This window comes from Electrophorus electricus, chromosome 6 (genome assembly GCF_041902795.1).
Source record: "Electrophorus electricus isolate QZ-2024a chromosome 6, ASM4190279v1, whole genome shotgun sequence".
In the NCBI taxonomy this organism is placed as follows: domain Eukaryota; kingdom Metazoa; phylum Chordata; class Actinopteri; order Gymnotiformes; family Gymnotidae; genus Electrophorus; species Electrophorus electricus.
The window spans coordinates 16286422-16306721 of record NC_137502.1 but is presented as its reverse complement, the minus strand read 5'-3'; the positions used below and the strand labels follow the sequence as shown (position 1 = coordinate 16306721).

The window sequence follows — 20300 nt, the reverse complement described above, 5'->3', positions numbered from 1 at the left end:
GCAATTTTAGGAACACCAGAATTAAAAATTATACAGTCAATACTCTGTAGATGAATATTCAGCAGTCAATTCCAGACAATACTGTGACAATGTTTTATTGTATGTACACAAAAAAGCACATTACACACGGGATGGGTACAGCATCTGAAAAACAAAGAACAGTCATTTAGTTATTCATGAGAAGTGATCACAGAACAATGAGATGCATGTGCTAAAACGAACTGGGTCCCCTCCCCCCTCATATTATACACAACATCAATAAAAAAAGAAAGAAAAAAAGATCAGTACAAAGGATGTTCCGATATCTTTGGTATATTAAAATAGACCAACTCACTAACTGAATATGTTCCCCATGACATTAAAACAGAACACACACCTACATGGTATCTACCTATACATCTTTATGTGGAATGTTCCATCCCACTTTACACCACCCTTTCTCTCCACACTGGATGCTGTATGGCACCTTTAACGTAGAAACCTCAAATGCCTAGTACTCAGTAGTACTTCAGTCACTGAGTGCTCCAAGTATTGTCATATTGAATAATAGTCACCAGTACCGTTTGTGCCTCCTGTGAGCTACAGCTTCATTTTAAACTTCATGATGCCAAACCAGGTGCTTCAATAAAAGAGTGTTAAATCGCTCATCTGCTCCAACGAGAAAAACCAAGCGGTGGTCTTCAAGAGCATGTTTTCTCAACTTTGATGTGTGGAACCAAATCAGTGAAAAGTAATGCAAACAGTTCTTCAGCAGTTTTAGGGCTGCTCTTGAGCTTGTTTACAACTTGAAACATTGCCAAACTACCAAAACAAGTTACGCTGGCATAATCAAAAATAGAACGACACTAGTCTTGCTCTTCATGGCACCAACACTAGGCATTTGTGTGTAATCTTTAAATGGCAATGCGTGCCATCATCCTGGGAGCAGTGCATGGCATCGCAACAAGTCCTACTCACCACTCGTATTCTGTGGCCGATGGCCTTTGCAGGCAGGTTGCTGCTGAACTTGGCACGGACCATACCACTGTTGCCATGAGCGCGCGTAACCTTGCCCCAGATGACCCGAGTCTTGTTGGGCTTCCCGCCAGGAGTCACTGTGTTCCTATGGAGACATTGTCATAGGAATCCCAATCAGAGAAGCACACGAACATGAGCTGATTTACAATTTTAACAGCTTTGCTAAGATTCTCTACCTCAGCAAGCAAGCAAAACCTATTCCTGACGCTGCTTTACGGGTCATTAAGGAAATGTTTGGTATCCATTGAACAAATTACACTTCACCACCAAACTTCAGTCTGCAAAAGTTTGGGGATCCTCTACTATCTCAGACTTACCTATTAACCAATCCTTTCAATAGCTTTCAAGGTAAACAGCTGACCACGCCACTAAGAATGCTGAATTTGACCCAACAACATAAAGCGGAGGACGTCATAAGTAACTACTCAAAAAGCCAAATAAGTCCCTTTGGACAATAACCTGCATAAGAAAACTTCAGATAGCAGAGAGCTGTGGGCCAGTCTGTTATATTCCACTGCACAGCACTTCCTAAGAAGGGAGCACTCTTATATGCTCCTTCAACAGACCCTGCGAGTGAACTGGTCCACAACATTGCTGCTGTAGCAGCAGCAGAACTCACAAAAGGAGCAGTCGAGGAGTATTCCAAGCAGCTCTGTACTTTGCATACAAGCTACGCAGTTCTTCAGTCACTTTTCTGGGCATATTTTCTTCATGCTGTTACACCTTAGAATGCTTGCTAGTACTCGCCAGAAAGTTGTTTTGTGATGCTTGTAATTTGTTAGTTTTAAACATACAAACTGGATACAAAGAGCAAAATCCTGCAACTTTTCACATTTCACCTAAACTGAAGTGCTCTACATTTTCCCTGCTCTTAACAAACCTACTGAACCTGGTAATTATATGAGGAGTTTGATGAAGTGTGTGACCATTGGCAGACTTTGGCCACATTCAATGAAGAACTAAAAATGGATACTCAAATCTTTAGATTTTGCATCTAAGGTCTGTGAAGTCCTCTTTTATTCTGCAAAAAACCAAACTCCAACAACGCAAGCTTATTACATTGGCCTTGCACTGTCCTGCACCCAAATCCCACAAATTCAAAGATCACAGCTCACCAGTCACGTAATTCCAATTACCACATGGAGCCCCCACACCAAGTTACATCTACAGACCAGAAAGATGTAGCACTACACGTACACTTATGGCTACCACAAATCACTTACTTTTTGGCCTTGTAGACATAGGCACAACGCTTGCCCAGATAGAAGTCAACCTCGTTGCGAGTGTAAACTCCCTCTACCTTCAGCAGGGCAGTGTGCTCACGCTGGTTCCTTAGACCACGCTTGTATCCAGCAAATATGGCCTTACACCACAATCTTTAATTTAAAAAAAAATAGAAAAATGTTCGCCACACACCAGAACTGTAGTCTGAGCAAAACAGTTTAGCTGCTCATTTACTAGCATCCACAGATATTACATATTACGCAGATATTAAGCTTTAAAGGCTACTGACCTTCCAGGCATTGTGATCTTCGTCCAGGATCAGAAAACCCTAAATAGCACAAAAGAGAAACAGGCTGTTAACTTGAGTATGCCAATGCAACATTTCTTCAGCTGCGCCGTTCCCAAAGAAGTTACCGCGTAGCCAACTGATCCTACTGTTAGCTATTAGTTTGCTAGACAACACTCTGTGGTCTAGTCCCGTGTAAAATTTGATTGGACGCATTAAACAAAACATTTGTTGACGCGACATGTAGCTACGCGGCTATAAATGCGTCTAAAATTCACTGAACCCAGATGAGCTACCCAAGCTATCTGCCATGTGAAACGCTACGTCTTACAGTTACCCATTCTCTTTAAAAGCAGCACGTAATTCACCCATGTGGCACCAAGCTGGCAAAGCATAACGTGAGTACTAATAGAATTTTAAAATCGAAATGCATTCGTCTTGGTGGCAACCCTGTAACGTATCAAGCAAGTCTAGGGGCAGGATAGACGCTAGCTAGCCAGCTACGCCTTAAAATCCACTTGAAATCTCTGGCATCATATACTCACTTACAACAAAAATCATTAATCTATGAAACATGTATATATAGCTAATCACAGTAATACATATTGGTAAGTATGTGCTTCAGAACCCACTAAAACTATAATTTTTTAGACAGTGACAAGACCAACTTGCCTGATACGATAACAAAGATGGAGGAAAAAGGGCGGTCGAACGGCATTCTGGGAAAATATGATTAACGATGTCTAAAATGTGCCTGACTAAAAATCTTTTCGATACTGCCAGAGAAATTTAGTGTAATTTTTGTAATATGCAAATGTTTTTTCTAGAACGTTCGACACAGAAAAGCAAAATTAAAGACGATATAGTCTATGTTGCATGAAAAAATCTCTTATTAAAGGAACCAGTGAAAATGCATTATAACATATACTATAAAAAGTTAAATCACAAATGTATCTATATTTACACATAATCTTTTTTAGCTACACCGTATTTTCACCCACATTTCACCCATATCAGTCACCTATAACATTTTGTATAAACAATCGAGCAGGAATAGGATGCACTTCCTGTGTCACCGGAAATGGGAGCGTTAAACTCGCCATTTTAGAAGAACGGGCGAAAGTTGCAGATGTATAAAGAACTATTAGTAGGCCATGCTGCAGTGAGCTTCAACGCGACCACAATCTGTGATTGTAGTGTTTTTGAGGTCTCCTAAATAGTAAACCCTTGTATTCAGTTATGGCTGCAGAGGGTGCTTCGGATCAGGTAAAACATTTATTGGAAACACAAAGTTTGGAATGAATTATTGCTTGCGGCCTTGTTATCCAGTTAGCGTTGTGATCAGAGCTTGTCAGCGACCTTTCCTAGAGAATAACTGGCACAGCAAGTAATACTGCCAAAATTAGCATTTGGAATGTCTCTGTTAACTAGTTACCCAATGACTTTCCTACAATGACTAGAACAAGGGCCAACGCTTCATTATATAGCCTTACTGCTGCTACAGTCGCTGGGAAACACGGCTGTGCATGTTTGTGAGAAGCAGTTAGCTAGCAGGCCAACCAGTATTCAGCTAACGCTTGCTTAGTCACCGATCAAGTTAAGTTGTCAAATAAGCGTTGCTATTGTTTTAGCGATCTGCCAATGTTTGCTAGTCATGACTTTCTAAGTAGCTACCTAGCTAGCTATCTCGCTTATGGGTATATTATCCTGCATGCCAAAGCCATAGCTACCTAGCTTACCTATCTAACTTTGCTAGCTACTTTTGTTAGCGTGCTAACTAGCTCAGTGAGATTGATGGCTAGGTGTCTTAGATATAAGTGCTTTTTAAAAAGATGAAAGCGTAACGTTAGTTGTCGAGTTATCTAAAATTGACCATCTATTTTGTCTCAAAACACTGTTTATGTATCCATCTTCCTAGCGTAGCTAACTACCTTATAGACTGTCATTTATTTTAGTCAACAGGCATGGGATAAAAACAAACTTACCCGCCAGTATTGTTACTCTACCTCAGTATGTACGTGGTACGTGGAGTATGTACGTTTGATGTACGTGGAGGTTTGATTTAATTAATTGTATAGTGCTGTAGATTCTGTCATTGTACAGTCAGCTGCTTCGTTTAAACCCAAATTTCGCTTGTAAGTTAAATCCGTTTCGCTACGGTGTTACTCGTTCTCATTATAGGATGACTGCAGTACTGTACAGTTGGGTGCAAAGTAGCTCGTATCTAATCTTGGGTTGCCGCAGCACTACACAATTGAGTGTTTTCCAGTGGCAGTTGAATGAGGCCTTATGGATTTTGAAAACAATATACAGGTGTTGTGCCCCCTCGGACTGGAGTTCACCTACTGGGGCTCTGTTTTATTTTTTTGCTACAACACCTAATTATCAATCCGTTCATGAATAAAATTAGGGCAACATGTCTAACCTTTAACGGGTAGGGTATTTTGTGTTAATTTTATTTGATTTGTCTTCGATATTTTTTTTTTATTATTATTTTTTTATAGGCTGCGGAATACATCCCAGAAAAGGTGAAGAAGGCAGAGAAGAAGTTGGAAGAAAACCCATATGACCTCGACGCATGGAGCATACTGATTCGAGAAGCACAGGTTTAGTGACACAGGGTTGCATTCCTTTTTACTTCGGGTAACCTATTTCGGGGATTGGGGAGGAGGGTTTCCTAACTGCGTATCTCACCCTACACTATGTAAATCATCTGTGGGACTTATGGTTCCCTTATTCTGTATGTAAATGCATTTTGCTTCTTTTAGAACCAACCTATAGACAAAGCAAGGAAGACATATGAGAGACTTGTCACCCAGTTCCCCAGTTCGGGCAGATTCTGGAAACTATATATTGAAGCTGAGGTTAAAATCTTATTTTTTTACTTTCATGTGTACAACAAAGTACATCTCCCAATTGGATCAACAGTGTGACTTTCACATGCCTCCAAAACAGCGATAATGTGAGGGTTTCTAAGTGGCCGCAGTAATATTAAACAGTTACCTCTGTCACAGCTTGTACTGCCGGGGTGGGGGGGTGAATTCATTCTTTTCATTACTTTTTCAGTTTTATGAGCTTAACTTCATATTGTTGCATGTTTTATCTGCAACAGCATTAAACTATTTTAATAGTATCGAAGTGCTTTAGCCTTTTATTCACTTGTTGTGTCAATTTCTTGCCTCCTGTGTCATTTCTTTGAGGTCATTGTGGATGATCTGTGTGAACACTGCAAGATGGCTTTGTCCATAATAACAATCTCTTTGTTTCCTGGCCCATTTTAGCCCTGGCCAGTTTGCACTATAGATTATATATTCTAACTGCATTTATGATAGCGTCAGCCTCTGATTTCTGTAGCAATAGTCACGTTTGGTTTCAGTCCTTCCAACATCAAGAAACTCATGGATCGTTAACATAGGTCCACACATTGCAGAAGTGAGGCACATGGTGTTTGTGATCTACACAACACTCTATATTTAAGTTCAACAGACAGCAGGCCCTTAACACCACAGAGACGGTGAATGCTACAGCTAATCTCAAGATATGATTTGTCCTTTTGGTAGTTTTAGGGCCATAGTTTGTTGCTTCAGATGAGTGGGGCATAGAGGCATAATGTCCTCAAACTGAGATGGTAAGTATGTCACAACTAACATTTAAACATGCATGGTTTGTGTGTTGCTCTTAGTTTTTAGGTAGGCCTTTTTATGTTTAAAGTATTCTGCAGGTTAGACCAGGAGTGTGTGTGTGTGTGTGTGTGTGTGTGTACATTGCAATGTTTCTTTTTTTCTTTTTATTTATTTATTTATTTATTTTTAAATTAGGTTTTTTTGGCCCTTTTTGTCCAGATAGTTTCACACTCCAGGTCCAACGTTGGCCTAGGCCCTAACGTGTGAAGCATTCTCCTTTTAGTAGTTGTGTGAAGGTGTCTGTGTTAGGCAAGTTGTTCTGAACCCCTTCTCAGGATTCTAAGAAGTTGTCTCCATTGCGTGTCCAGGTTATGAGCTGTGCAGTTAGCTTCATTGAATTCATTTATAATTTTACTGTAGAATCTGGCGGGATGGAATATAGTTTCCTCCAACTAGCATTTGAAATATTTAAAAGAAAAGGTATTTAAATCAAATGAACACACAGCCTTCAATAACAGTTCTCATCCACCCAGTGTATGGATGCGGACTTATCAAGGACATGTTAAGTTTTTAAAGTATATCTTTTGTTTAGCCACCCAGCAGAAGCAACTTTGTATTTGAACACTGCTAGTTTTAGTAGAGGTACTAATACCACATGCTTGCCTGAAAATGCAAGCTGCTCTACATATCAAAAAGGAGCATGGACTGTTTCATGATTTAAGTATTGCATTTTTCTATTAACTGCACATAGTGTAGACAGACTACAGAAATGAAGTGTGGTGGTGGTAGTATGATGTTGTCTGGCAGCCAAAATCATTTATACAGAAATACTAAACTAGAAATATAAACTGCAGAGCATGGGAAATAATAATGACGTCACTGGCAAGCATCCGTTACATTTTTCCTACTTTTTTGCATGTTTGCAAAATACTGTTTCTTTAATTTTATGTTAAGACTGCCCTTTCATATAGAGTGAGTGTGTAGTAATGTGTCTCGGTATATCTTACATTTTTTGTTTAATATGTCAAATCGTGCTTTGGGAAATGAAGTTTAAATTCGTCTGCAATAAATCATTTGTTAATGATCACAATGTTGATCTTTGTAAGGTCAAGAAGACTACACTATCTATACACACGTGCCCTCTTAACAAGAACGTTTTCAGTGTGCGCTATGAAGCACCCTGACCAATGTGAGATATTCCACAACAGTGTTCTGTGGGTGTTTTGATGAATCACAGCATTCAGATGATCAACAAAACATTCTGAATACTTCTGTAATGGGTGGCCTCAGCCATCTTTCCTAGATGCAGGTGATTAATTTTAATTCATGGGCTGACTATTCTGTTTCAGAATGCTTGTGATGGCATTTTTAAAATTTCACTTAATGTGGCTTGACCAGCACATGCCATTCCTCTAAAAGATGACCAGTGGTTTAGGGAAAGTTGATCAAATTCTCTAAAACTGTAAGCCTTTAGGTAAAAAAAAAAAAGTGTATAAACCATATGACATTTAAAACTATATTAAAGCTTGCTTAGAGAACCATCATGCTTGTAGGGTTTTAAATATTCCCTGCCTTGCAGTTGAGTCTGGTTTTACACCTTCTAATCTTTGTCAAAGCCATGGATATCTGGCTTATGAAATGACACCAGCAGGTTCTTTCTTGCCAGTAATAAAACTGCTTGACAAAACTGCAGCAAATTTGTTTAATCATTCAAGTGTAACTCTCTGACTGATATTCTCATTCTCTCTCTCTCTCTCTCTCTCTCTCTCTCTCTCTCTCTCTCTCTCTCTCTCTCTCTCTCTCTCTCTCTGTGAGTGTGTGACAACTGAGATGGAGGTTTTGGATGTGAGATGAACACTGGGCTGAGTGAGACTGCAATGATTTTGTGTTAATTCTAGAGATACATCTGTTCACCTTTGACATAATACAATGATACCTTCTCTCCAGGTGATAAGGTAGTGTTAATTAGGAATTGTTTCTAGCTCCTTTTTAGGCTTCCACAATTGTCCCTCCTGTAACCTTCTCAGGCTTTAACCTTTTGTCTTTGTGGCTTTGAGCCACTAACCACCAACTGCTGTTGGGCTATATGTAGTAGTGGTGTGGCCTGTATTCGCCAGCAAAGCAACTGCTTAAAAATGCCATAAATCACTTAGAAAACTGGACCTTGTGGATTCCACCAGTGTTTCCCAGAATTAGTGTTGAAATACACTTACTCTGTTTAACTTATGGAAACCTCCTCTGTGCTCTCTCCCACAAGAGAGGGTGTTATTAAATCAGATGACAAATATCATTTCAGCATATATGACATTTGTTACTATGCCTTGGATATGACTGTTTGGGTATGTTTTGGACGTGTGCCACTCGAAAATATAGTTTGTGTGTGTCCTTGGAGATTTTACGTGTTGTCTTTTTTCCCCTTGGCCAAACCTATCTTATGTAGGAAGAAGTGTGTGGTATGTCAGGTCCTTGTCTATATGTGGCAGTGACATACTGCACGGTTTGTTTTTCATTACTGCTTCTGCTATTGTTAGCATCAACATAACACTGGAGTTTCTGTTGTTGGTGACAGTTTTTTTTTTTGTTTTTTTTTTACATGGGCTCTTTCGGAAATTACTTATTGCTCAGAAGGTATTTACGTTTGATGTTTTTTTAACTTTAGATGCTTATTCATTTGTATAACTTTAGATATCTCCTCCATTGTTGTTTTTGATTGGTTAGTGAAATGATCTCTAGAGCTTTGTGCTGCACAAGGGAAATGTGAAAGTGGAAAAATAAACTTAATTTACTCACTCGTGAAATTGTGTTGTATGTTACTGTCTAATATTTCTTCATGTCGTAGACAAAGATTTTGTTACAGGGCTTCCATTAATCGACTACTTTAGTACATTTGCGTCAGGAAATCTTTCCTGGCTTCTGGAACACACACATCTGCTGTCTCCTGACCTGCTGTGGTGTGTGGTGCTTGGGGATGGCATTCTGATTAATAGATGGACAGATAGACTCGCAGCCTTGTAATCTAAATAAGTATTTGACCATCTCCTGTTCCACACTGCCGTTGTGGGGGCATTCCTGCCACAGGTACTTCTCTTTTTGTTGCTGTCCGCTTCCCCTCACCAAATGTGTACGCATGTGAATGAGAGTTAGTTTTGGCTTCTTACTGCATCTTTGAAGTGTGTTTGGTGTTAGGAGTACATAGGACAACATAAAAGTGTAGGCTACTTAAACGGTTAACTATCCTTTATCCATTTAATGAACGTATTATTATTATTATTATTATTATTATTATTAATAAGTTATCTGCCACTTAAGGCAACATTTTGGCCTTAATCATGGGGAGTTTACACCCCAACCCAAGCCCAGAAAAAAACAAACCAAAAATAACTGTTGTATGCATTATCTGTGTGCAAGAGTGGGGATATCTGGAGCTTTATACTGGGCAAGTTTTTGTGATTTGTAGGTTTTGGGGTTTTGTATGAATTTCACATTGTTGATCTTAAAGGGAGGTGGTTTGTGCTTTGTGTGTGTGTGTGTGTGTGTGTGTGTGTTGTCTGTTTATATGCATTAGACTATGCTCATTTTATTGAACATTGAATAGAATCGTAATTTATAATGGTGGTTCTGAAATCTGTCCACAGATCAAGGCTAAAAACTATGACAAGGTTGAAAAGGTAAGCTGTCATCATTCTCAGCCCCAAAGGTTCCGCGCTTTGATCTTAAGAATTACAGCATATCCCATTGCGTATTAGAAATGCACATCAACTCTCTATCGCTACAGTAGTCTGTTGGTTTGCTATGGACACACGTGGGTTGCATATGCCACCGAGCAGGCCAACCGTACAGAGTCGTCCGCAAAGAACGCCGCTTCATGCAGTGACACAACGGAGCTTTTTCCTTCCGTTCTTTTCCATTATCATAACAGACACTGTGGGGGAACGATCCACTAAGTTAGTGGTGATGTCATCCTCCTGACTCAGCCCAGAGTGCCTCATAACATGAGTCTGTTTGGCACTCACACACACACAATCCAGGATATGTAGAGTATTCTCGCAAGTAGGGCCAATCTAAAGTGGCTGACTTATTTTACATAATTATTTTTGAATTGGTAAGTAAACACAAATTTGATTTAGTTTCTCCAGTGTGTTAACTGTATTTTCGGGAATATCCTTATGCTCACTTTTCCATTTCTTATTCAGTTATTTCAGAGATGCCTCATGAAGGTTCTGCACATTGACCTGTGGAAATGCTATCTTTCTTATGTTCGAGAAACCAAAGGAAAACTGCCCAGCTACAAGTATGTGATTTATGTACTCTGTATTTGTGGCTATCTTGATCATATATTAAAAATCATTTGTGAAGGATCCAATACATTCTTGGGGGATTCTAAACCTTTATTTGCAATGAAAAGAACAAGAAATGGGACATATTGCGTTAATAATTTTGAGGCCCACTAATGAGTTTGGCAGTGTTGGATGGAATGTTCAATATGTATTTCTCATAAACCCATATGCATTATTAGGGAGAAGATGGCCCAAGCATACGATTTTGCTTTGGACAAAATTGGAATGGAGATCATGTCATACCAGGTAAATGTCCCACATCAACATTGGGAGCCTGTTCCACTTTGGCAATAGCTCTTTTGCCCCAGCTCTCCTTTTGTGATCATGTGCTTGTCATTTCTCCTCTTTCAGATCTGGGTCGACTATATCAACTTTCTTAAAGGGGTGTAAGTATACAGCACAGGATTCAGAAATGTGGACAGCTCTTTTTTTGCTGCGTGCGTCACTGAAGCAGGCTGTAACGCTGGTGCTGTGTCGCAGCGAGGCGGTGGGGTCGTACGCAGAGAACCAGCGCATCACGGCTGTGCGCCGCGTGTATCAAAGGGGCTGTGTCAACCCCATGATCAACATCGAACAGTTATGGAGAGACTACAGCAAATATGAGGAGGTGAGAAGGGGGTGGTGGAAGAAAGCTTTAGACAGCCTGCTTCTTTTCTGCTCTCAGTAGCAGATGCTTTCATCTGGAGTGTGAGATTGGCTCCTGCTAATACCTTGAGTAAATTTGCAGCAGTGATGCAGTTTCATGAAAGACTGCACAGCCTGCCAGCATATATCGAGGTGTTCTGCTGGTTATTGTGATTAAGGCTCACATTTTTTTGTTTATGTAGTATACAGTAACACTACACAGTAAATCCCTGTCCCATTTTGTAGGGCATCAATATTCACTTGGCCAAAAAGATGATCGAAGACCGAAGCAGGGACTACATGAATGCTAGGAGGGTTGCCAAGGTAGGTGCCTCACCCATTCTCACACCATTACTGATGCATCTGTATAGACATCTCAAGGGCACGTTACCTCTTTTTTAAACTTAATTACTCCGTTAAACACCACCACCTATGCTGCAGATATCTGAACAAAAATGACCCCATTTGGTATGAATCCATGATTTGATGTGTAAGTCATCCCAATATCAGGGCTTTCTGATGCGTAATAAAACTTAAAAAGATGACAGGTGTCTTTTGGTTTTAGAGAGTGACCTTTGTTGACTGGACTTGTAAACTGTACCATGTGATTGGGCCTTCTTGTAGGAGTATGAGACGGTGATGAAGGGCTTGGACCGCAATGCACCCTCCGTGCCTCCACAGAACTCCCCACAGGAGGCCCAGCAGGTGGAGATGTGGAAAAAGTACATTCAATGGGAGAAAAGTAACCCGCTGCGCACAGAAGACCAAACCCTCATCACCAAGAGAGGTGCCAAGTCCTAGAATGTCCTCTATCCTACAACATGCTGCTTTTAATTTTTCCCTTTAGTACACCTCTTATTTTGGGAAAATCTTAGTAAATGGCTGAGGAGTTGAGATTGGTATGTTGGGAGCAGGGAAGTCCCAGGATTAATAAAAGTGATGTAGGCCTGACCAGAATGACTGTCCTTTGTTCTCACAAGTTTGGTTCAGTTATTGACTAGACTACATGGGAACAGCGGATGTTCCTTTAAGTTACAAATACTGACATCTACCAACTGATGTTTAAATAAAATGAAAGCTGACTTACCAGTATCCTTTTGCCAATTTAGCACTGAAATGAAGGTTTAGTCTTCTTAAACAGACCCCTGCATGTGAGATACGAGCCCTTGTATTTAAGAACATGTGCAGAGTCCTTAAGCACTGAGTGGAATGCAAAAAGCAGTACTGATATAATGTGCTGCAGATGTTAGATGCTATTAGACAAATAGATCAAATGTGGTTTGTGGCTTGTGAACTGCAGAGATCTGATTTGCTGAAGCACTTGTCTGTCTCTCTGATTGCTCCCACAGTGATGTTTGCCTATGAGCAGTGCCTTCTGGTGCTCGGCCATCATCCTGATGTCTGGTACGAGGCCGCCCAGTATCTGGAGCAGTCCAGCAAGCTTCTGGCAGAGAAAGGGGTGTGTCAATGTTTTCTTTCATCACACTTCTCAACAAGGGTTTATTGCTCTTGTCAGCATGTTTTATTTATTTTTTTTGCTGATTACATTATGATGTAAGTGTGGTTTAGATGACAGGCCCTGAAGCAGCTTGCATCATCGATCATCTTTCGTCAAGTTTGTTCCCTCCATAAAGTCACGCGATGCAGATTTCTCAGAGCACTCAAGCTCGTTTTGGTTTTTGAAAATTCCATAACTTAGGACATGAACAATGCCAAGCTGTTCAGCGATGAGGCAGCTAACATCTACGAGCGTGCCATCTCCACCCTGCTGAAGAAGAACATGCTGCTGTATTTCTCCTTTGCCGACTACGAGGAGGTGAGCACACTGCAGCGTGCTTCTGCTCCCCGTTTGGTGTGCTGGTTTCACACCTTCAGCGCCCATGACCTCTCGGCCTCTTTGCAGAGGGCTTTCAAAACTAATTTCCTTTCAACAGAGTCGTATGAAGTATGAGAAAGTGCACAGCATATACAACCGCCTCCTGGCTATAGAGGACATCGACCCTACCTTGGTGAGGTTCACTGTATGCAGTGCTGTTAAAGATGAAGGCTAGTTTCTTTGAGAACTGCATGCTGCTTTTACAAAATACTGATCCACTCATCTTGTTCCCGCCACTCAGGTCTACATCCAGTACATGAAGTTTGCCAGGAGGGCCGAGGGAATCAAGTCCGGCCGCGCCATTTTTAAAAAGGCCAGAGAGGACGTTCGAACGCGGCACCATGTTTACGTCACGGCTGCTCTTATGGAATACTATTGCAGCAAGGTAACGCATCGTGGGGTGGAGCTAGACAAAGGCCAAGCCCCAAATAGCTTTTTATTTCCATAGACCATCTGGGCTTAATAAATACTTCGCAATCAGGCTTCATTGCAGCAGTTCTGTTTCCCACAGTAGGAACTAGCTGTGTTAATCATTTCTTTGATACAGCATATTCGGGTCGTGCTAGTATGATGTTATTTCATGTTTGACTCTGAAGTGTGCCGTACCATATCTGCCTGCTCACTGTCTGTGGTGTACACAGTTCCCTGTCTTGGTGATGGGCTTAGGCGGTGGTAGTTAGTCATACCTGATGATTAATTAGTGTTGAGCCAAATCCTACATTATAGTAATCAGAGCTCAGTAATGCTACTTACAACCTCATTACTGTATTTGACATAATGAACAATGATTAATCCTGTTGACTAGACCTACTTTTAAATATATGGATGAATATATAGTAGAAATTATTTTAAATCTATTAAGCAATTTGCAAATTTATAAATACAAAGAATAAATTTAAGTGTATGCTTTTTTTGCAGTGAGATATGTTTAGTCTAAAAGTACAAAACAATCTTGTGGTAGTTAACCAAGTATTTTCTTTCATGTTTAAATACATTAAAAGCAGTCTTGCTAAGCATTTGATCTCATCTCAAGTCTCTGTCTGGTCCAACCTCTGTATTACAGTCTTAGTCTGGTTCACCGTATGTATTACATTTGTGATTATAGCCCCCCTATACAGATCGCTGTAATGTGGAAACAGAAGTGCCAGCATTCCTGCTGATGATGGAATGGTGTTTGAATCCCACTCTCAATCTTTCTTCATCAGGACAAATCTGTGGCTTTTAAGATCTTTGAGCTGGGTCTGAAGAAGTATGGCGATATCCCTGAATATATACTGGCGTATATTGATTATCTGTCTCATCTGAATGGTAAGATGCTTCCATGTCCACCTGTTTGTCTATAGAATTGCAGATAGTTCTATTTTGTTTCGATTTGGCAAAATTCCATCTGTTGCCTGAGCAGCTCACATCTTCTGCTTCAGCAGATGAAGTAAACAAAGTAAGCAACTTAGAAACACAGATAAAATAGAAAAGTCACAGCCAAGATTACATTCTGTCTCTACACTCTTGATTTGCCAGATATCGCCAGTGTTTCTGTTGCCTTGTAACTGTCCTTTTCCTTCCTGAAGCTTTAAGTTGTACATTTCTGAAGTTGTTTTTTCTAAATCTTAACTATTTTCCTTAAGATGAAGAATTCAACTTTTCCATTTCCCCTAAAATGTTTATAGCAACATATCATGCCTTCCACGTACTACTCATATTCCTGTCACCAGTTATGTCCTTTGTTCTGTGTAATAAATGTTTTCTGAATGCAAAAGTTCCTCTTTCTCTCCAAGTAAAATCAATCACAGGATAACGTCTCCCATTTATTGGCCATACCCTCTTCAATGGCAGCATTAAGCACTGGGCTCAGACCTAGAGTTTAGGTGTTATATCCTCTTCATGATGAAATTTAGTTTTTTTTAAAACAAAATATTTTCAAGTCTGTGTTATTGTCTGCCTATGACCTTGCAATAACGCTATCTCAAACAACCTGATTAGTCACTCAGAGCAAGGGTGCAGTGCATCAGATGTCTTATGAAAGCACACAAATAACACAAGCTCTTTTTCAGAGTGGGCGATTTGGAGACGGGGTGTTTGCCATGCAAATACAAGTTCTGTTTTGTTCACCAGGCTCTTATTTCATCTTTCTTCTGTATCCTAAAAAACATGTTGAGAGAGTTTTAAAGGATGACATGAATCAGTAATGCTGAATTCCATTGATCTGCCTGTCCCTTTCTGCCCAGAGGACAACAATACAAGAGTACTTTTTGAACGGGTTCTGACTTCTGGAAGTCTTTCACCTGAAAAATCCGGGTTAGTGAGTTACTTTAGTTTATCTGTGTTAATAAGGGAGGCCTGCACTCATACATTTCTCAGGAGAGCTGTTTCATGGGGGTGATTTCAAATCTCTGTCAGGTCTGAATAATATATGAATATTTATAGTTATAAATGCCTAATTTATAGATGCTACAATACAGTAGCTAAGTCTTCTGCAGAAGAAGCATAACAGGCTATCAGTTTCTTTATCTGTTTATGTACATTTAAACTTAGAATAGGTTTGTAGACTTGAGTGGCAATGGAACTGTTTCAACAATAGAACAGTGCAGATACAGTATGTGCACTAGTGTAGTTTGTGTGTCTGTGTGAGACAGGGAGATCTGGGCCCGCTTCCTGGCATTTGAGAGTAACATCGGTGACTTGGCCAGTATCCTGAAGGTGGAAAGGAGGCGTTTCATGGCTTTTAAGGATGAATACGAGGGCAAGGAGACGGCCTTATTAGTGGACAGGTACAAGTTCATGGACCTGTACCCCTGCTCCACCAGCGAGCTCAAAGCCCTTGGATACAAGGTGTGTTTACGGCAGCCTTAAAGCATGACCCACACTGAACACACGCTTCCTGCATTAAAGGCATAATACCTCGCTACATGTCCCTCATGCTCCTGGCTCTGCGCTGTTTACCAATAGGATGTGTCCCGCGCCAAATATGCAGCGCTGATCCCCGAGGCGGTGGTCGCCCCCTCTACTCCGGCGCTGAAGGACGAGGTCGACCGGAAGCCAGAGTACCCCAAACCAGATACCAACCAGATGATTCCCTTTCAGCCACGGCACCTCGCCCGTGAGTATCGCAAAGCCACCCCAACTCTGCCCCCCAACCCCTTATCACAGTAGCACATTAGCAACCACGCATCACTGCTCCTGGTGCAATGGGATGCCGTCTCAGGCCTGAGCAGCCCGTAAATCTTGCGTGTTTGTGGTCATTGTTGTGGTCAGTAAATAGCTGACAACTTGATAATAAGTTAGGCGAGAGTAGGGGTAAACACAAACATCTGCAGAGCATGAAATCCCCATGGTTTATTAGTCATACCAGGTCTGTCTCTTAGAGCAGGCCCAAGTGAGCCCAGTTATGTTGCAGCTTTTCTTGCTAATTCACATGGCCTGTACTAATGTATTACAAGACAGAGATAAGGCAGAGATGATTTATTTTTCTTCTGGTCTCATGGGTTAATGATTAATAGTCCTGACTTATCAGGACTGGAATTCAAAGAAATCTAAGATGTCATAAATAAGTAATGCTCGCCATATATTCAGTTTTTCCAAAATGAACTAACATGTTTATTAGGTATGTGCATGATCTGTGTCATACACTAAGTTAGACCTTCATGAGACAGAGTAGTTTTACCCTACTGATGATGTGTTGATGCAATAGTAGCATAACTCCCGTTAGCATCAGAAGTCTTCTCCAGCTGAAGCTGAGACTTAATGAGCTATGAGTGTTTATTTGTGTTTCCTCGAAACAGAGAGATCATGTTTAAATGGTAGATCAATATCACACTGACCACTCTCTTTCCCATTTAAGATGATCTTAACACTATGATGCTTTTGGGAAATGGGGTCCAGGTGATATCCAGTCAGAATGCAGGACTGTCCCTGATATGAGAGCTAAACACAGACTTGTATAATATTGCTGATGCCTCAGTGTGCATGGTTTTATCTCAGCGAGACTGTGAGCGCAGTAGGCTCGAGCAGTAACTAGGACTAATCTACTTTTAGTTTTTGAAGTCAAAAATGCCAGTAAACTTCAGTGGCGTGTATACTTATCATAATGTTGTGGTCAGGCCACACGAACATGAAAGCCAGTCACTGAGGAAAAGCGGGCATTTGACTTGAGCAGGCGGTTGAGGAACAATTTGTAGCACCACCAGTGGCTGTGATGGCTGTGTAAAATACAGCAAATTAGGAATCGAAGCTTTGCTTTCTGTTGCTGCCAGACCGTGGGTGGTTATGCCAGACGCTTCTTCATGACATGTGAAAGATGTTGGAAGATGCAAGAAATATAGAAAATAGATAAATAAATGGAGCAGTCATTTTAATTCATATTTCTATTAAAGGATGTCCCACAAAGCATTCACAAAGCTTACCTTCCTACACAGTCTGCTGTGCTCAGGAAAAACACTGCATCTCTTCATCTTTGTGTGTGTGTGTGTGTGTGTGTGTGTGTGTGTGTGTGTGTGTGTGTGTGTGTGTACAGCCCCAGGCCTGCACCCTGTACCAGGGGGGGTGTTCCCTGTACCTCCTGCTGCTGTTGTTCTCATGAAGCTGCTGCCTCCTCCAACCTGTTTTACGGTCAGTCCTACACCCCTGTTAGTGCCACACTCTGGTGAATCCTACACCTTGTCAGTGCTACACCCCTGAACTGAGCCTTTAAGAATAGTGTGCTAGAGTAACCCTTCAGAACTAAAACCCTTAATGTGTTTCTCAGCCCTTGTGCTGGAGCACCCACAGCACATTTTTTTCTGATCAAAAACTGGTTCAATTAGCAATTATTAATTAGCCAATGATCATTTATACAGATGTTCCAGAATAGGTACAGTATAAACTTTGTGATTCTGTATTTTTTCCTTTCTCCCTTTAGGGTCCATTTGTACAGGTGGATGAGTTGATGGAGACCTTCAGGAGATGCACAATGCCAGAGAGTACGTATCACAGACTGGTCAGACACACACTGCCTGGCCAGCAAACCAAAACACTGAATTGGTGTTCTGAACCTGTGTTTGATCACTGAAAAGTCTCCAGATTGATTTAGCTTTCTTTAGTTCTTTTGGTAGAAATTTTTAATACTGGCTGTCAGCATTTGAAGGTGTTTTTTGGATAATGTCGGTTCAGTGCATCATTGGCTTTACCTAAGACTGCAAACCTGAACATTTCTAAACTTTTGCATTCTCTTCCTATTTTTATACACACACCAACAGTTGCTTAAAACTGAAGTCTCTCCTAGACTAGGATTAATTAATTCAATTCAATTCGTAATCTTGCTGTGGTGAATTCTCTGCTACAAACCTGCTGGAATGAGCTTTCACTCTCTGCCTGCCCACCACATAGCTGTGGAAGCTGCTGTGGAGCTTATCACAGGCGGCCGTCCAGACACGGCCGGTGAGGGCAACGGGCCTGTTGAGAACCATGCGGTGGCTAGCAAATCTCTGAAGAGGCCCAACGCTGACTCGGACGAGGAGGAGGACAAAGGATCGATTGCTCCTCCGATCAACGACATCTACCGAGCACGGCAGCAGAAGAGGATCCGATGAATCCCAGCCACAAAGCCGCACGGAGCCACCCTCCCAAAGGGCCTCACGGGTGCCCACTACGGACACTTACACATCTAACATAACTGTACCCTCTCTCTTTGTCTTTCTCCAGTGATGGCTTGTCAGCTTCTCCCTTGGTGGATGGTTTTTACTGCGGGTGTGAGTGCATATGCACACGTTACACGCGCACGTGTTCACACACATATGTGTGTGCGTGCGCGCAAGCATACGCATGTCTGAGTGGGCTCATGGACCTGAATGTACCACTTCCTGTTGGGCTCTTCTCAAAGGTAGAGGGGCTTTTTTTTGACTCGTGGTCATCATCCCTACCATCCTCATTCTCATTCTTTTTTTCTGTGTTTTGGAGATTTGTTTTTTTTAACAGTTTTATTTTTAAAACTGAGTGGCTTATATTGTACAAAGTTTTTATTCTGGATGTTGATTTGACACATCGTTTGGAGCTTGCCATGTGTGGTCTTGGTGAGGGATGAATCTAAACATCAGAAACATCATTTTGTAGTTGAATGGAAATTACACTTCACTTCCAATAAAACAGTGAAAAAATGTCACTGGTTTCATTTTTGATTTTTTTAAACATGGCATTATTATATTATAATATGACATTATTATTATTATTATTATTAATATTATTAATATTATTGGGGTAATGTCTTATATTTACAATTGGTATTGAGGAGCCAGTCCAGCAGTGTGACAATATGTTTACGTTCTTAGTGTTAATATCTGACCACTAGGATGCACTGTGGAGCTGTGCAGCACAGCACAACTCTTCATATACGCATTTTAATCTTCCTCAAGACTATTCAGAAGCAGCTACTTTCTCAACATAAAGTGTATTTTATTGTATGCAGTAACTGAATGCGTTGCTAAATACTCTTAAAAATGGAGCTCTGGACATGAATGAAAATGGTGTCTAGGACACATGAAGCTAACATGCTAACTGACTACTGCACTGGTTTGTCTTTGTGCAGGCCTCTGCTGGACTCGTTTGCGAGTCGATCGCATTTATGGTCCATGTTTTATGGACATCTGTCATCTTAATATAAAGCTTAATGAGATTTAGTTTGAAATCCTGACACTTTGTCGCCAACCATTTCAAAAACCTGCGCTTTATTTTTCCTTTTTACACGAGTAAAAAAAAAGTATTTCTATCTGTCTTAACTGCTTCTTTAGGTAAGTAGCTAGCAGTATCCTTCAGATGAGTTACATGGATTACACCTTGCAGCATGTAGGGTCCAAAGTTCCACATTTTGCTCACATATCCTAAAAAGCCCTAGGAACAATTGGCACCATCTGTTTTTAGGCCACTTTATGCCTAAAATGTTCAATTCTTGCACGGAATCAGATTACTGTGTTAATATGATCTGTGTTAATATGTTGAAGTGAATCTTCTGGATATTGTGTGGCCTGACCCATTTTGGAAGTGATTTCTTCAACAAGTTCATTACTAAGTTTTTGGAGGGGGTTGTACAAAAATGTATTTAGGTTGTGCACTTGTACCTTTTAATCTTCTGACCATATAAGGTTTTGTATTTGTTTCTGATGTGCATAAGATGCTAAATACTTCCAGTATTGTACGTATTGCTGTAATGAACTGGCTCACAGTTGTTAAGCATACTGAAAACATTGGTATTTTTCAATGTGATGCCTTATTTATAAAAGAGAACACAAGACAGTTGATTCAGGCAATTCTAATATTCCAATATTCACATTCCAAGCTCCATCTCA

General features: G+C 40.7%; 2 protein-coding genes across 3 annotated transcripts; one reads left to right on the top strand and one right to left on the bottom strand.

The window, feature by feature from the left end:
• Nucleotides 1-79: 79 nt before the first annotated feature.
• On the bottom strand, nucleotides 80-3250 carry rpl35a (ribosomal protein L35a). The gene is made up of 5 exons (XM_027032775.3): nucleotides 3200-3250; nucleotides 2531-2569; nucleotides 2241-2393; nucleotides 958-1102; nucleotides 80-144 (listed from the first exon to the last, which is right to left on the bottom strand). Exons 2-5 carry the CDS (start codon nucleotides 2539-2541, stop codon nucleotides 121-123), a joined length of 333 nt encoding a protein of 110 aa, XP_026888576.1. The 5' UTR covers nucleotides 2542-2569; nucleotides 3200-3250; the 3' UTR covers nucleotides 80-120.
• Nucleotides 3251-3611: 361 nt separating this feature from the next.
• cstf3 (cleavage stimulation factor, 3' pre-RNA, subunit 3) lies at nucleotides 3612-19120 on the top strand. Of its 2 annotated transcripts, XM_027032770.3 has the most exons (21): nucleotides 3612-3793; nucleotides 5032-5133; nucleotides 5296-5391; nucleotides 9786-9818; nucleotides 10344-10441; nucleotides 10667-10733; nucleotides 10839-10873; nucleotides 10968-11094; nucleotides 11358-11435; nucleotides 11736-11898; nucleotides 12461-12570; nucleotides 12811-12927; nucleotides 13046-13120; nucleotides 13229-13372; nucleotides 14193-14295; nucleotides 15213-15282; nucleotides 15621-15816; nucleotides 15934-16084; nucleotides 17498-17592; nucleotides 17882-17942; nucleotides 18349-19120. In XM_027032770.3, exons 1-21 carry the CDS (start codon nucleotides 3767-3769, stop codon nucleotides 18549-18551), a joined length of 2151 nt encoding a protein of 716 aa, XP_026888571.2. In that variant the 5' UTR covers nucleotides 3612-3766; the 3' UTR covers nucleotides 18552-19120. The 2 variants fall into 2 exon arrangements, with proteins under 2 accessions (XP_026888571.2, XP_081571943.1); XM_081715817.1 differs by lacking the exons at nucleotides 3612-3793; nucleotides 5032-5133; nucleotides 5296-5391 and adding an exon at nucleotides 5461-9228.
• The last annotated feature ends 1180 nt before the right edge of the window (nucleotides 19121-20300 follow it).